The 14,406-nt window shown below is 40.3% G+C and overlaps 1 protein-coding gene and 1 long non-coding RNA gene across 3 annotated transcripts in view; one reads left to right on the forward strand and one right to left on the reverse strand.

Annotated features, from left to right (window-relative positions):
- MED13L (mediator complex subunit 13L) overlaps positions 1 to 11,418 on the reverse strand; it is a 252,919-nt gene extending 241,501 nt beyond the window's left edge. The window contains exon 1 of one of the 2 annotated variants that reach the window (XM_072953229.1): positions 10,699 to 11,418. In XM_072953229.1, coding sequence (XP_072809330.1) covers positions 10,699 to 10,770 — 72 coding nt within the window. In that variant the 5' untranslated portion in view covers positions 10,771 to 11,418. The remainder of the gene's footprint in view (positions 1 to 10,698) is intronic. The other variant, XM_072953230.1, reaches the window with a different exon arrangement.
- LOC140690945 (uncharacterized) lies at positions 10,375 to 13,354 on the forward strand. The gene is made up of 2 exons (XR_012066359.1): positions 10,375 to 10,710; positions 11,945 to 13,354. It is a non-coding gene; the product is annotated as an uncharacterized lncRNA (long non-coding RNA).
- Positions 13,355 to 14,406: the final 1,052 nt, after the last annotated feature.

Below are 14,406 nucleotides of genomic sequence, written 5' to 3' on the forward strand. Positions count from 1 at the left end.
AAGAAATTTCAAGGAAAAAGACCAAAAAGTATTACAGACAATAACATCGATATCTGATCCATTTCAAGGGACTTAGTTTGAAGAAAACTTCTCATTTGGGCAGATATGTATCAGTTCTGGTGCGACTAACTCAAAATCAGTTTTGTAACTGTGAAGTGTACAACCTGAGGAGGTGACATGTGACCTACTTAAAATAATGATTAAAGGAAAAAAAACAAAGATGGTTGACTGCAACAAGTACATCAATTAAAATGCAACTTTTTTAGCAAAAATTTTTTAAATGTTTATTCAGGCTCAAGCTCAATACCATCTTTGAATTTAAAAAGCAGTCAAGGTACAATTGAGACTGTCCCCACTTCCTTCACACTTACTAATTTCTTATATCCTCACATCTTTTATTACCCAGATGTGTCTTACTCTTTTCCAGTACAAACTCCATCACCTGAGTTCTTGATACCATTTCCAGCTAGACTTGTTTCATCAATGACCAGCTTTTCCTACATTTTTCATCTTTCTTTCTTTCTCTCCACTATTGTTGCTCCTAAGTCTACAAACACAAATGAGGCTCTTGTCTTCTGAAAAAATACCTTCAAACTACCTTTCAATCGCTTACCCTCCCCACTTCCACATCAGTGCCTGCTCCGCAATCAACTTTCTTCAAATGGAAAGTGTGCCATTCATTCATTGCACAAGCCACTATAATCCAGATTTTTACCCTCAACAGTCAAATGAAATGATTTCAACTAACTACCAAGCTGCCCAAACAACAAACTTCCTCATCTTTCACTCTTTATCTCTCCCCTTCAAGGTCCACCACAATTATATTTGAAAATCATCATTATTCTCTTTTTTTCATTTTTACGTCAGATAAAGCAAATTATACTGTCTACTGAAAGTACATGTAACATATACTTTCATGACTTAAATGTCTAGGCTTCATGAGAAGGAATTCTGAACCAAAATCTAACGTGTTTTAAAATGTACAAAATTTAAAGAATGAAAGGTTACTCAGTTCAACAATTCCAACGTGTCTATGTAAAAGAGCAATCCTAGAAAGGCTTTTAAACATATTATTAAATGTAATACCATTTAACACATTTGTTTTTCCTCAATTCATTTCTCATAATAGTTTCTATATCATCTTGGATTATCTCCCACTTTTAGTTTCATATCCCATCTGCTCATTTAAGATTTCACGTCTGTCCAGTTTCTGAAATATTTGTCACTTTAGTCATTAGCATTCTGTGTAATATAGCACTGTTTTTTTAAAGTTTAGAACTGAATTATTTTAGAAAACTGATTATTTTAACATCACCATTTCTTAATCTAAATCAGCCTGCCTACACTTCAAATTTTCCACCTAACAAAAATTAGATTTCAGTAAGTTTTTGTACTGTTTTTTAAAAAGAAACCAAGAACCAAGATCGTAAATAAGAAGTGCTCTCCTATATCCCACTTCAGGAAATACTCTGAAGGACAGACTCAGAGTTGTCAACTAAGCTTCCAAAGAATGTCTTTTCCATCCCCCTCTAGCAAACCACATCCATACATTTTCACGATCCAGTTTAAATCCCCTTCTGGGTTTTCCTGACTGCCAGGTACCATGCTATCTGTCCATGGTGCTCTCCTTCTGCACTTACCATACACAATCTTAGAAATTAAATAGTACATGCAAGTCTTTTTCCCACATATCAGACAGCTAATCTTTTTGTAAGCCCAAGCCAGATTTTAATCATTTCCAATGTATGTACATTATTTGAAAATGAATTACATATATCGTAAATTTCTCAAACATATAAAAAAATTAATGCTTAATACTAACTTATTGGCTACCTCATCCAATCTCACCCCCAATTTCCTTTTTCAGTTCACTGAGGGTTGTAAGTCCTCATTTACCACACAAAATAGCACGTAGAAAACTTGTCTCTAAGGGTGAGTGGAGGAAAGGGAAGGGAAGAGCTAAAGGGCAAAGAAATACAAAATCTTTTCCTGATGACATCACAGGACTGAACACTGTTCTCAATGTTTCAATAAAAGTGTATCAGCAAAGAGGAAGCAGCAGCAGATACCTTTAGGAAGGGAAGGGAAAATTTGCTTCAATCCTTGTTCCAAAACTGGCTCTTTCCATGGAGCCAGGAGGGGCATCCTCACTTCTCAGCACTCTCTTCAAGCCGCTCTTTCAGATAACAACCCTCTCCTAGACCTAAAAGTGGGCCCAGAGTCTGGGTCGTCCTCACTCCCACTGCCTGGAGCCAAGATGGATTTTAGGGAGTGTCTGCTCTGATTGCCAGCACTACAGTCAGAGGAAAGGTACTCCTAGCATGCTAAGCAGGAACAATAAATGTAAGTTCATTCCCATAAAAATGCTACCATAAATAGCATTTGAGTTCTATAACACAAGTAATTAAGTACAATACAATAGGCTAACCATCATTTGTACCAACAAAATGCAGGGTGGGTTTTTATGTGAAAGCAAACTTACATACAGATTAACTTTTTCTAATATTTAGAATGTTAGAGACCATCTACATGTAAAATTCTACACTTTGGCTATAAACTTAGGACACTATTCATATTCATATTCCATAAGACTAATACAAAAACTATAGACTGGGATTTCCTTCAACAAAGTCTAAACAATATTTTTAGATGTTGCCGTATTATTAAATGGAAAACAGAAATTGGCTGGCAGTTGATGATATATACTTTGTTCAAACATAGTAAGGGTTGTGACATGTGTGTCAGACTAAAACATAATTTAGTCTTTAAGAGGAAAAAGATATTTATTAAGTACTATTTCTGACATTCCCTGAGACAAATCTCAAAATGTTAATAGAACTGCTATTTAAAGTTCAAAGAGCACTCTGGAGCTGCCAAGGAATTAATAGCTTAAAGTACCAAATAAGAGCCACAGTTCAATCTCTAGTCTTAGCCAATCAGAGCTTAGGGTTGATACAGCAAAATCACCCAGCTTATTAAAGACACACCACACAACTGTGAATCATATACAGAAGTGAAAAGCTGTAACATTTAAAGATGAATTTTAAGTTTTTCTTCTCAATCATGGTTTATTTATGAAGAAAGACACAAGAACAATTTAATCTTCTGCTCCCCCTACAAAAAGCAAAAAAAACCCAACATAACTGCCATATTAAAACAAGTAATTTTGCCATTCCAACTTCCTCGATAACTGCCTAGGGCTATTCTATAACTTCAGTTGTCATTTGCTAGAACATTCTTCCCATTAAAGAACATTATCTAGTTATCCAAAGTGCTTTACCTAAAAGATACTCAAAATGATTTTTCACACCTCCTGACTTCCATATTTCCATCAAGTTGATAGGAAAAACTGAGGCACAGAACCATTATGCAACCAACGAGATCTAGTCACTAATAAAAAAAACAAAGTTTGAATACAACTCAACCTTCCCTATTACCAGTTTACTACCTATTTTGCTGATGGAAAATAATCTTATAACTAAAGGTTGAGCAAAAGCCCTCCTGCACAGCTTAGAGAATTAAAAAATGAAGGAATTCTGTATCAAGCCCCAAACAAAATCTCCAACAGGTTCCAAAAGCCACAGATTGCCTACTACACTATAGAAAATCTGAATACTAACCAAATTCCTATTCCTTTGAGGTATAAGCATACATCTCTTAAACAGTTGGAATTCTCTTTAATAAAGATTTCCTGGAACTCATCTAAAATATTACCAAGCCACAGTACATACAACCTAGATAATACATATTCAGAATATAGATCTTAACACCTAAATAAGTTCAAAAAAAAATAATAACATATTGCGATCAGGACCTAAAGAGACAATGAGAACTCCCTTAGGGAGAAGGATGGAGAAGAGAATTGCTGTCGGGTAATTTATTCATTTAACAAATAGTTAATTAGCACTTAACTATGAAGAGAATGCAAAGATGACTTAGTCAGGGTCACTGCCCTACAGAAGCTCATATGATTAGCAGAGGCAGAAGAAGGAGGCACACATGAGGAGCAAGAGTGACAAGTTTTATCTGTGGGAGTCAAGGAAAGCTTCACAGAGGTGACATCTGACCTACTTAAAAGACGAGTAGGATTGTGCCATACATATACACACGGAAAAAAAAAAAAGAGGAGCTGGTTCCTGAGTCAGATATATGTATGCTTTTCCTTATTTCTCTTTAGGACATTAAAATTCAATCATGAGAATTGCCAACACAAAATGTTTTTTCACACCAATTATACTCTTTTGAATACCTTATTTATTAACTCTCAAATTAAGTGTAGATGGATTTAATCATCTTTCCTATTTAATGTAACAATGTGTAACTATATGAGGAAGCTTCATCTGTCTTATGCAAAAATGCTTCCTCAGAAATTTATCAATGCTCTTCAGAGGGAAAAAAGAAAATCACAGTTTTAATGCAGTTTAATACCCTGTAGATGATCAATCTTTGGAATTTCCACTCAATATTATAGAGAACTCTATGCACAATTAATTATATATTTTATGTGAAACATCATTTCCTCAGATTTAATTTTAATATCAAACATCTTAAATATATCCAATTAATACAGTTATTTAAAATAAATTAAGACTTAATTATTATAGTAAAGAAATCTGGTGAAGACTGAGAAAAAAAGAAACATTTACCTGCAAGTTTACCTAATTCTCTTTACCTTCCCCTTTTCGTTTTTTTAAGTAAACTATGCAAAATAAGACACATATGAAAGTTTAATATAATCAACTCAGGAGGTTCCTTTAACAGTAATGGAATTTCACTGTACTGGAAAAAGTACAAAATGCAGAAAGCTGTCAACCAGGGCTCTGTGCTATTTCACAGTAGCAGAAATACGGTTTTAGTAAGATTCTACCACAATTCATCTAGAATGAGAAAATAAACACTCAGAAACATACATAATAAACTGGAGTATGGAAATGCCAATGACGTAAACATTCTCCCTTGGACATCACTGATTCTTCTAATTTTCATTTAGAAAGAAAAAAACAAAACTTCATCCTTTCTTTCAGACTAGAATCCAAATGTACTCTAAGAAGACATTTTATCAGCTTAAAAAAGGAAAACAAATCTACTCCAACAAACATAACTAAAACATGCTATTATAAATGCAAGTAAAACAGGAGTTCCTAAAAGAAGACTATGAGAGCCACTTTATGAGAGTAAAACCCAATCTATATATACTACAGATGATTTTAAAAACTAAGTAGCAAAACAATACAGTGGGGTGGGGAGCTGCCTTTGAAACAAACACCAATCACAACATTTTAAGAGAATTTGAAACTTTCTGTATCAGCTAAAGCAAAGATAGAAAACTGTGCAGATGTACATAAGTGATTCTATACTAAACAAAACTTGGGCAAGCATACATATTTCATTCATGCAAATGAATCTGAATTTACAATTCCTCGTTTATGTTAATATTTACCAAGATTAATGGAAAATCATCTCCCCTATGTAATGAAGTGAATTCCCCCAACAGAACAAAGCTAACACCTTTAAATCTTTCAAATAAACAATGAAAGCATATACTATAAAAGGAAATTATCTGAACAGGATCAGCAAGAAGTTAAATGATTCAAGAAGGAAGAAAAGTCCTAAATTCCAAAACACATTACAAATATTGATTCATTAATTCCAAATCTCTAAGCAAGTTCTATGAAACAAATGCGTGTGTGTGTGTGCTGTGCGCACACGTGCACATGAAAAAAAATTTTAACTATCCCCCACAGCACGTTTTTAGGCTATCTGCCTAATTACCTCACTTTGCAATGCATTAAATGTAATTTCTTGAAATAGGAATGTTTATACAGTGACAAAAGAGAAATTCTGGTGGACATTCACAATTTGTAAAAGCAGATTAGCACACAATACATTTTAAGTAAATGACACTAAAAGCAATGCTGCAGAAATCCTTTTTCTCCATTTCTAATAAATGATTGCAATGCACAGTTCAGTAGTAATAATACCTAACATTCAACCATATTACTAATTCTCATAAATGTCTAATCTCACTACCTAACTTCGGTGAAATAAATATATCACCTGCTTTCCAAAAAGAAAAAAAAAAAGTACTTCTTATAACTATTTCAAAGACTATTACTTTCTTCTGTCCAAAATAAGTCAGATCATTTCAGAACAGTATCTAGTCTATCTCTGAATCAAACTTTGAGAGTTGAATTAACTGCTCATTAAAAAAATCTAGATAATCTTATAAGTATTTCAATGAATTTCATCTCAAATTTATATAATTTAATACATACAGAATATGCTTATCTTTTGGAAATAGTTATAATATATAGAATACAGTACAAACTAGTGACAGAGTATTTCCTTATTAATTTTAAAAGCAGAAGAGATCTTTGAAAATGTTTGATGAATAAATTAACCAGGCTAAATTATCCAGTGAACAAAAAAGATGAATCAATTTTTCCATACCTAATTAATATAATTCACTACTATAACCTAATGTTATTTAATGAAATGCCTTAAGAGATTTTTTCCCAAATACCTAATACAGCCATGAAAAAAATGACCATAATATTCCAAAGAAAGTGCTAAACTACATAAGCACCTGGCATAAACTCAAAAGACACTCATTGCCCTAATGGTACCCCCTGTCTTTATTCTCACAAAGAAACAGCCCTAACCTAACTTCCTCTCAGTGAGCACTTCAAGCAATAACACAGCAACATATTTTGTAGCATATCAGTCTTAGGTACATTATTTTCCCTTTAAAATTATGAACTCATCACACGTACAAATGGCTCCTTAAAACAGTCCAGTAAACTGCTACACTATGCCTTAAATTGCTGTCTATTATGTACTTAAAAATATTTACTAGCAATTGGAGGTTAATATGGCAACTATTACCGGGTGGCAATTATTGCTATTATAAATATATAAATACTTTAACACCATGTGCTACTAACAACAAGATGCTAAACAGAAAACATACACTAGCAAATTATAAATATTTTCATTAAAGAAAATGAACCATCATGAAAAAAAGATGCTTTATATGTAAATATTAAAATTGGAAATTGGGATGAGAAAATACCCTGGATACGTACAGGCACTTGAGAAGATTAATCACTCCTCCGTGATCATTTTCAACTGAAAGTCCTCCCCATCTAGTTCTAACTCAAAAGAATAGATTTCAAAGTTTCTACATTTACAACTATCTTCCTTCTCTGCAAAAAAAATAAATCTCTAAAGAAAAAAGAAAGCAGGTCAACAACAGATTAGCTCAAAATCTTCAAATATAGAATGAACGGTCCTTAATAGGAATTATGTTCTAATGCATGTTTCAATTCAGGAAGGAAGAATTTTATATCACTCAATTATCCCATAGTCAGGAAGATTCTAAGCAAATAAAATAACATGAATGTGGAGCATACATGTCTAAGAATTAGACTGCCTCATGTCAAGTGTATACACTAAAATCTAGCTGAAGGACACAAAATCGCTTTTCTCCGTATCATCTCAATTGAGAAACAAAAGAAACAAAACTAAAGATACACTTACATCTGGAAATTATATGTCTTCCCACAAGGGTGAGTTGACATACCATAGGGAACACTGTTACACTTTCCAAAAGGGCAGATTTAACACAGTTAACTGTATTATCACTGAGTGAATATATAACAAGAGCCTCCTAGAAATGTGATGGACAGCATGAGAAAACAGTTTTGAGTCACAAAGGCACAGCCAGGCATGCATTTAATGCAGTAGCTACAAATCTCATAACAGTAAGAATCAGAGACACATATAATGACCCATATCATATATACACAATGGCATTTTTCACATGTTAGGAAAAGGGGGCGGGACTTGACAGAGAATTTAGGAAATGTGACGCCACACAGAAAATCAGGAAGCAAAATAAGAAAAGGACTAACAAAAATCTTAAAGCACCTGGCTGCACATATCAACTTTTACTAAGCCATATGAACACCTCAAGGTAACAGAAAGTGGGTGGGTTATTAGTGTGGTACAGAATTTTATAATCTCCAGTTTACATTTCAATCCACATTAATATGACTACTTACGCAGATTCTCTATAAGCAATACTTTGCTCAAAAAAACTGCAGGCCAGAAAGAAAAATATATGCTATTATTTAGCACAAAGAGTTCTTATAATACGTGCTTTATTTTGAACAAGTGATGATTTTATCTCCTTTGGAATTAACTACTCTATACAATGTATGTTAGGCAACATATTTTTGATATTTTAGGTTGCCGCTATGCCTAATTTTCAGAAAATTCTCAATTTGGAATGATAAAAATTTACAGTATCAGCAGCTTTTTAACTGATTCATAATTTCTTAAAATTAGCACCTATCCACTCTCTACATAAGAGAATGCAGACATTCTATAGTTCTTACAAAAAACAAATCCATGCATTTCTGCACTTCTGCATTTCTAAGTTACTACCTAAAGAGTAATTGGGGTTTTCTGTTTTTTTTTTTAAAAGCATATTCAAAAATTAATTCCTGGTTTACAGAAGTTTAGGAGAGAAATACCCAAAGCACAAACCTTTAGTTAGTCATAAAACACAGAATCCTCTCCTACAAATTGTTTCTCCAAAAGAATCTCAAGCATCTTATCTCTATAACACTATCATCCTTACTTAAGCTTAAAAAAAAAAAGATAAAAGAAATGATTTATCTTAAAGACTGACTACACATATAGCACACTTTCGTTCATCTACAAAACATACTGTATGTAAATTAGCCACATATATACAAGCAATTACCAGTCAGCATGATATACGGTAATTTGGGGGGATCTCTCCTCACCAATATTGGTCTACTTGGTTATTTTAATTCCCCGTTAAAGTGTCAACGTGGTCACCAGCTGCTAAACAAAAACCATTTTAAAAATCCCTTAATCAATATGTTTGCTAATCTATGAAAGTCCCAGAATCTGACTGATAGTAAATGATAGACTGAGAGAAGAAAAAAGGAGGCAAAATGAGTTTTATTCCCATAAATCAAAAGATCAAGAGAAAATTATCACAGCACTGAGAGGAAAATCACAACTTATAACTGAATTTTAAGGTTAAATATCTGAATAAAAGTGTTGGGGGAAAAAACTGACCTGACCTTATTACAGTGTAAGCACAGATACTGTCACTCGGTCTTTGTAGGTAAAAATCTCACGTTTTGATTTTTTTATCTGCATAATGAAATATATTTAAGAAAATAACGCTTCTATTTGAAAAGTTGGCAAGAATCTGTCTCTCTCCACCAGTCTCAAAGGAAAAAAAAAAGAATCTATGCTACCCATAATTAAATGTAACTAATTACAATTTGAACACTAAATTATTTATCCAGTGTAAACAAGGATTAAGAGTAAATAATGCTCCTATCTACAGCAGAGGTTACAGAAAACAATTTCCAAAATGCATGTTCCCCAAAGGCAGTCCCCCCAAAAAGGGTACACAACTTAAAATAAGTTTTTTTAAGGCTAAATTAAACAAACCGTTCAGCCAATTTTCCAATTATATTCTACGCTTGAAACATAATTGCCTTACATCTGTTTACAAATCTTTGCTCAATATTTAAACAAATTCGTAGTCTCCCGGGCACATAGCTATACATACAGTAAGTCAAGCACAAAGCACATATTTAAAGACCACGCACTGCAATTATTAGCCTAAACGCAAGGTTTAACAACGTGAATGTTTTCAGAGCTAGGTAATACGACCCAATAAAAAGCAAAGATGGCATTTACCACCAAATGTCACTGCCACCGCCAGGAAAGAGTTGCAGGAGCCCTACACATTTTTAATTTCGATGAATCTAGACGCCGTCGTCGGGTGCCAGGCTTCCAGGAGAACAATTGACACCCTAACTGCTTCGAGATTAAGGCAGGCGATTCAAATCCGAAGGAAAAGTTGTCAATTATCAGAGAGAGAGCGCGAGAGAGGCGAAGGCAGATAAAAGCGATGTTATCAAACCGCCCAGCTTGTTGCTTTTTTGTGTGTGTGTGGATTCGTTGTTAGGAAAGAGAAAACAGTTTTTAAAAGACCCAGGAGGAGAGAAAGAAGAAAAAGCTTTCTCCACCTTCCGTCGGCTCGATGCAATGGCTTAGCGGCTCTCCGGCGTAGTAAGCCCCGAGAGGCAGGAGGCTGTCGATGTTTACAATCGCGGGAGCTTCGGGTGCAAGAGTCCTTTACTGACACAATCGCATTCAATCAACTGTTTTCGGGCGAAATTGCAGGTGTCATTATGGAATTTTTTAAAAATTCAAAAGGCGGGCGGGCAGCCGATCCGACAAGGGGGGAAAAGACTGCTTATCGCAGGCGCGGGCAGCACAAGGCAAAGCCTTCCACATTTAGGGGAAAATAAGGGGGGGAAGGGGAGGGGAAGGGGAGTGCGATTGCAACAGAGGGTGGGCGTTCGAAGTGCGACCCAGAATCCGCAGCTCTGAGACTTCCACATGCAAATTCCACGCCGAGCGCCGCGCTCACAAATGATTTTTAAAGAGCCAAATAAACACTGGATGGGATCCAAGGCGAGGAAGAGACGATCCAAAAGGGGGAGAATCGGCGAGAGGCGAACGGCGGGGAGAGGCGAGGGAGGGGCGAAGTCCCGGCGGCGGGAGGAGAAAGTTGGTCCGCGGCGGAGGTCGGGGACCCCCCCCCCCGGCACAGCCCCCTCCCGCAACCCGACTACTCACCAGCGAGAAGAGGTTGGAGTGACAATCCTCCAGGCTCGCCCCGTTCGCCACCCAGTTCGCTGCCGCAGTCATGATCCTCCGCGAGCCCGGCCGCCAGAGCGGGGCATGTCGGAGCGAGGCGTCCGAGGCGAGGCCGGGCCGGGCGGCGGCGCCTCGCCGGGGAGCGCGGGGCGGCCGGGCCGCCGCCGCCGCCGGGGGAGGGCGCGAGGGCCGGCGGGCGGGCGGGCGGCGCCGCGGCGACGCCGCGCCGGGGGCGGCGGGCCCGGGCCGGCGGGGGGGTCCGCGGCGGCCGCGCGGCTCCTTCCTGCTCGGGCGGCGGCGGCGGCTCCCGCGGCTCCGGCGGCGGCGGGGGGCGCTGTCCGCGCGGCCCGGCGCCCTCCCCGCCTCTCAGGGCCGCCGCTGCCTCCCGGGCCGGCGCTGCGGGCCGGCCGCCGCCTCCGCCTTCCCTGTTCCTCAGCCGCCGCCGCCGCCTTGTTTATCTCCAGCCACCGACTCCCCCTCGGCCCCCGCCGGCGCGTGAGGGGAGGCGAGCCCCGGAGCCGCCGCCGCCGCCTCGGAGCCGCCGCCGCCGCGGAGCGCGAACTCGCGAAGGGGGGGGTGCGGACGAAGCCAGCGGGCGACCCCGGCAGCCGAGCGACGTCCCCTCCTTCCTCTTCCTCCCCCACCCCCCCCTCCTCCCCAGTCAGCCTCGCTTCTCCTCCCTCCCCGGGCTCGCTCGCTCTGACAGCAATGGCGGCCGCCGACCGCGGCTCGGCCCGCCATTGGCTCGCACCACGTCACGTGACGGGCGCCGGCCGCGCGGGGGGGCGGTGGAGGGGCGGAGGGCGGGCGGGGGAGGGGCCGGAGCGGCGGCGGCGGCGCGGCGGTTCGCGGGCGGCGCTGCTGAGCCGAGCGCGGCCGGAATCTCTGGCCGAGAGAGGGAGGGAGATGGAGAGGGAGAGAAAGAAGTGCGGGCGGCGCGGCTCCCGGGCGGGCGGCGGCCGGCCGGCCCTAGGTCGCCGTGGGCTGCCCCGCGTGGGCGCCGCGCCCCGCCCCCTCGGGTGCCCTGATCTTTGCTGGGCGCGACCTCGAGCCCCGGGAACGCCCGTGGCCGTCGCCGCGGAGGGCTCGGGGCCCCTCGCTGGGCCCCCGACCGCCCCGGCGGGCCAGTGTGGTGGCGGGGACTCGCTGTCGCCCAAGCAGCACGTCCAAGTGCTCCCGGGAGTGTTTCTTTGAGATCTCACTCTATCGTCGGCGTTTTTTGCAGATGACAAATCTGAAGCACAAAGAGGCTGTCACTTGCGCGAGGTCGCACAGCTGGCAAGAGGAGAGTGTGGGATTCGAACCCCTGCACCCAGGCACTGCGAAGCTGAACTCTTGCATGAAGGTTTACAAACCTCGCCCATGGAGCGCTTACTGTGTACCAGGCACAATGCACTGAATACAGAAACGCCTTCTGAGCCCTTACTACTAGGCACTGTGTGCATTCACTGCATAAATGCTTGCTGATCTCTTGCTCTGTGCCAAAATGTATTTTAACTACCAGGCGCTATACTAGGGCTGTGTTGGGAGCAGACTTTCCCACTTGGCTCCATTCAGTCAATAACCAGCACTTCCTGAGAGCATATGGCCTGGGAGTTCAGAAGAATATCAGTAGAAGGAGGCTCTTCTCTAGTCTTTAAGACGTTTTCTCCTTGCAAAGGCGGGGAGTAGGTGACTACTTCACTAACAAGCCCCCAGATGTGGAAGAGCCAGGTGGACTGGGCTAAGAGAGGAAGAGTGGAAAACAGCAGGAAGATGGAGTGTAATGAAAGATAAGTCCTGGACATGGGAACTGAACTTTGGAACTACCACAAATAACTGCTAAAGCAAAACCCATGAGCAGCATGTTATAATGTGTTTTATCACAGCAGACACTCTGTTTTAACCTACAGACATTATGTTATAATGAATGTACCTCCGTTATTTCACGTAGTCCTTAGAACAACTATATAAAGAAGATATTGTTATTATCCTTAGACTATAGTAAGAGAAGGTTCAAAAGTGCAGTGACATCCCACGCTCTCCAGTTAGTGAGTGGCTTAAACCCAGGTCTATCTGGCTCCACGGCCCAAGCCTGAATCTAGAAGGCTCTGTGCACAGATGACTACAGATGGCTTTGGCACCTCTGGCTGTGTTTCCTTGGCCACTAGAGCTTAACTCTTGGAGCCTCATTTCCTAATCTGTCAAAAAGGGGTTCTAATTGCTGACCTACTGACCTCAGGCCAATTGTGTGCATTTCTGTTAAGATACTGTTGATGAAAATGTTTAGGGAAAAAAAAAAAGCCACAGCACTTTATCAGCATGCATGGTGCTACTTGGGCCTGAGCAATCAGTATGATAGTCCATCATATCCAGGTGCATTCATGTCCCAGGAGGCCTTCATCCTGCACACCTCATCACCAAATTCCCATTCTTCAGTAAGATTTTTTTAAAGTCTCTCAAAGCAACCTAATAGAAAAATGAGAAAAGGACATGGACAGTTTAGAGAATAGGAAAGACATATGGCTCTTAAATATACAAAAAGATGCTCAACACTTGTTGCTATGTACAGAATGTTTGTGTCCCCTAAAATTAATATTCTAAAACCTTAATTCTCAGTGTAATTGTATTTGGAAATAAAGCCTTTGGATGGATATTTAGGTCATAAGGATGTACCCCTCATGATTGGATTAGTGCCCTTGTAAGAAGAGACAAGAAGGATTTCAAGCCCTCACACACTCTCTCTCCACACTTCCCCCACCCTTCCCAACCCCTCTGCCCTCCGAAGACATAACCAGGAAGAGGGTTCGAACCAGGAACCAAATTGGCTGGCACCTTGATCTTGGACTTCTCAACCTGTGGAACTGTAAGAAATAAATTTCTCTGGCTTAAGCCACCAAGTCTATGGTAATTTGTTACAGCAGCCTCAGAAATTAAAACTGTAAGAACTATTGACAGTATTTTAAAAGCTGAGGCAACTACGAAGGGAAGCGGAACTCTTAACACACTGTCAGTGGGAATATAAATTAGCACCACAGTTTTGTAGGAGTTATCCTACAGAGATATTTGCACACATGTATAAAGACCGTAGTGCGAGGATGTGAACTGTAGTACTGCTTATGGGGCAAACACAGGAAGCAACTTACCTGTCCATCATTTGGGGAGTAGTTAACAGTATAATCCCATGCAACTATTAAAAATGATGAGTTAGCACTACGTGTACTGACAGAGAATAATCTCCAAAAGAGACTATTAACTGAGACATCCCTGGAAGCTTACAAGAGACAATGGTAACACCAGTTGCCCCTGGGGATGGAGAGAAATTACTTTTCACTGTATTGTTTGCAATTTTTTAACCAAATGTGTGTATGACCTATACAATGCAATAAGTTATAAACAACACAAATCAATCAATAAATGGAAAGCAGAATAATCAGTCAAACGGCACTATAAATGTAAATTAAAAACAAACCACACAGGACAAAAAGGGAAAAAAAAAAAACCTCATCTGAGGCGATTACCTTGGCTGTCAGAGCCAAGGCCCCAGAATGGAGGAGAAAAGGCCAGAAGTGCAGTGTGCAATTGCCCAGGCAACATGAGTACAGAATGAGGACCCAGGGGAACCGGGTTCTACTCTCAGATGTGCCAATGAGCAACCCTGTTATCTTAGACAAGCCGCTCAACCTCTGTGGGCCTCAGTTTTCTCCT

Source organism: Vicugna pacos, chromosome 32 (assembly GCF_048564905.1).
Source record: "Vicugna pacos chromosome 32, VicPac4, whole genome shotgun sequence".
In the NCBI taxonomy this organism is placed as follows: domain Eukaryota; kingdom Metazoa; phylum Chordata; class Mammalia; order Artiodactyla; family Camelidae; genus Vicugna; species Vicugna pacos.